At 44.8% G+C, this 1,541-nt stretch overlaps 1 protein-coding gene across 1 annotated transcript in view; it reads left to right on the plus strand.

Annotated features, from left to right (window-relative positions):
* WDR46 (WD repeat domain 46) overlaps positions 1-1,541 on the plus strand; it is a gene marked incomplete at both ends in the record, with an annotated part of 8,061 nt that overhangs the window by 4,641 nt on the left and 1,879 nt on the right. Inside the window, 2 exon segments of the mRNA XM_057388902.1 lie at positions 115-490; positions 1,312-1,411. Of these exon segments, the coding sequence (XP_057244885.1) occupies positions 115-490; positions 1,312-1,411 (476 nt within the window).

Genomic DNA, 1,541 nt, shown 5'->3' on the forward strand with positions numbered 1-1,541 from the left:
TTTTTTCCCCTCAGAGCGAGCTGGGCTTGCTCCATTATCTGGACATTTCCGTGGGACAGGAGCCCATTTTGGGCCATTTTCCCCATTCTCCCCATTTTTTGCTCTATTTTCCCCATTTTTTCACCGTTTTTTCCCATTTTTTCCCATTTTTCCCATTTTTCCCCTCAGAACGAGCTGGGGTTGCTCCATTATCTGGACATTTCCGTGGGACAGGAGCCCATTTTGGGTCATTTCCCTCCATTTTCCCCATTTTTTGCTCTATTTTCTCCATTTTTTCACCGATTTTCCCCATTTTTTCACCGTTTTTTCCCATTTTTCCCCATTTTTTCCCAAATTCCCGTTTTTTCTCCTCAGAACGAGCTGGGGTTGCTCCATTATCTGGACATTTCCGTGGGACAGGAGGTGGCCACGCTCCGGACCCGCAGCGGCCGCGCGGCCGCGATGACCCAAAACCCCCACAACGCCCTCGTCCACCTTGGACATGGAAACGGTGAGAATTCCCGGGATTTTGAGAAAATTTGGGAATTTTAGCAGGTTTTTGGTGGAATTTGGGGAGATTTTGGTAGAATTTTGGGGTTTTTTTGGTGGATTTTTGGGGGATTTTCGTTGGATTTTCTTGGGTTTTGGGAGATCCACCTCAGACACCAACAGTGGAAAACTGGGAATTTTGGGGAATTTCTGGGAATTTTCCAGAATTTTTTTTGAATTTTAGCAGGTTTTAGGTGGAATTTAGGGAGATTTTGGTGGAAATTTGGGGTTTTTTTGGTGGATTTTTGGGGGAATTTCGTTGGATTGTGTGGGGTTTTGGGAGATCCACCTTGGCCATGGAAATGGTGAGAATTCCTGGCATTTGGGGAAAATTGGGAATTTTGGGGAATTTTAGCAGATTTTTGGTGGAATTTGGGGAGGTTTTGGTGGAAGTTTGGGGGTTTTTGGTGGAATTTTGGGTTTTTTTGCGGGAATTTTGTTGGCTTTTGGGAGATCCTCCTCATCCACCAATGGTTGGAATTCCTGGAATTTTGTGAATTTTGGGGAATTTCTGGGAATTTTCCAGAATTTTTGGGAATTTTAGCAGGTTTTAGATGGAATTTTTGGGGTATTTCTGAGGGAATTTTGGGGGTTTTTTTGAGGGAATTTTGGGGGATTTTGGTTGGATTTTGTTGCAGTTTTGGGAGATTTTCCCCAATTTCCTTTGTTTTTCCCCTGATTTTCCCCATTTTTTTTTCTGTTTTTTCCCCTCCCTTCTCCCCAAATTCCCATTTTTTCTCCCCAAATCCCATTTTTTGCCCAAATCCCTGTTTTTTTGCCCAGGAACGGTGTCTCTGTGGACGCCCAACAGCCCCGAGGCGGCGCTGAAGATCCTGGCTCACCGCGGCGCCGTGCGCGCCATCGCCGTGCACCCCCAGGGAAGGTGAATTTGGGGAAATTTGGGGAAATTTGGGAAAATTTGGGAAAATTTGGGAGTTTTGGGAATTCTGGAAGGATTTGGGGAAATTTTGAGGGGATTTTTAGCGATTTTTAGGGGTGATTTTGAGAATTTT

Source organism: Malurus melanocephalus, unplaced genomic scaffold (assembly GCF_030028575.1).
Source record: "Malurus melanocephalus ecotype Western Australia unplaced genomic scaffold, MMel_1.1 scaffold_2776, whole genome shotgun sequence".
NCBI classification, from domain to species: domain Eukaryota; kingdom Metazoa; phylum Chordata; class Aves; order Passeriformes; family Maluridae; genus Malurus; species Malurus melanocephalus.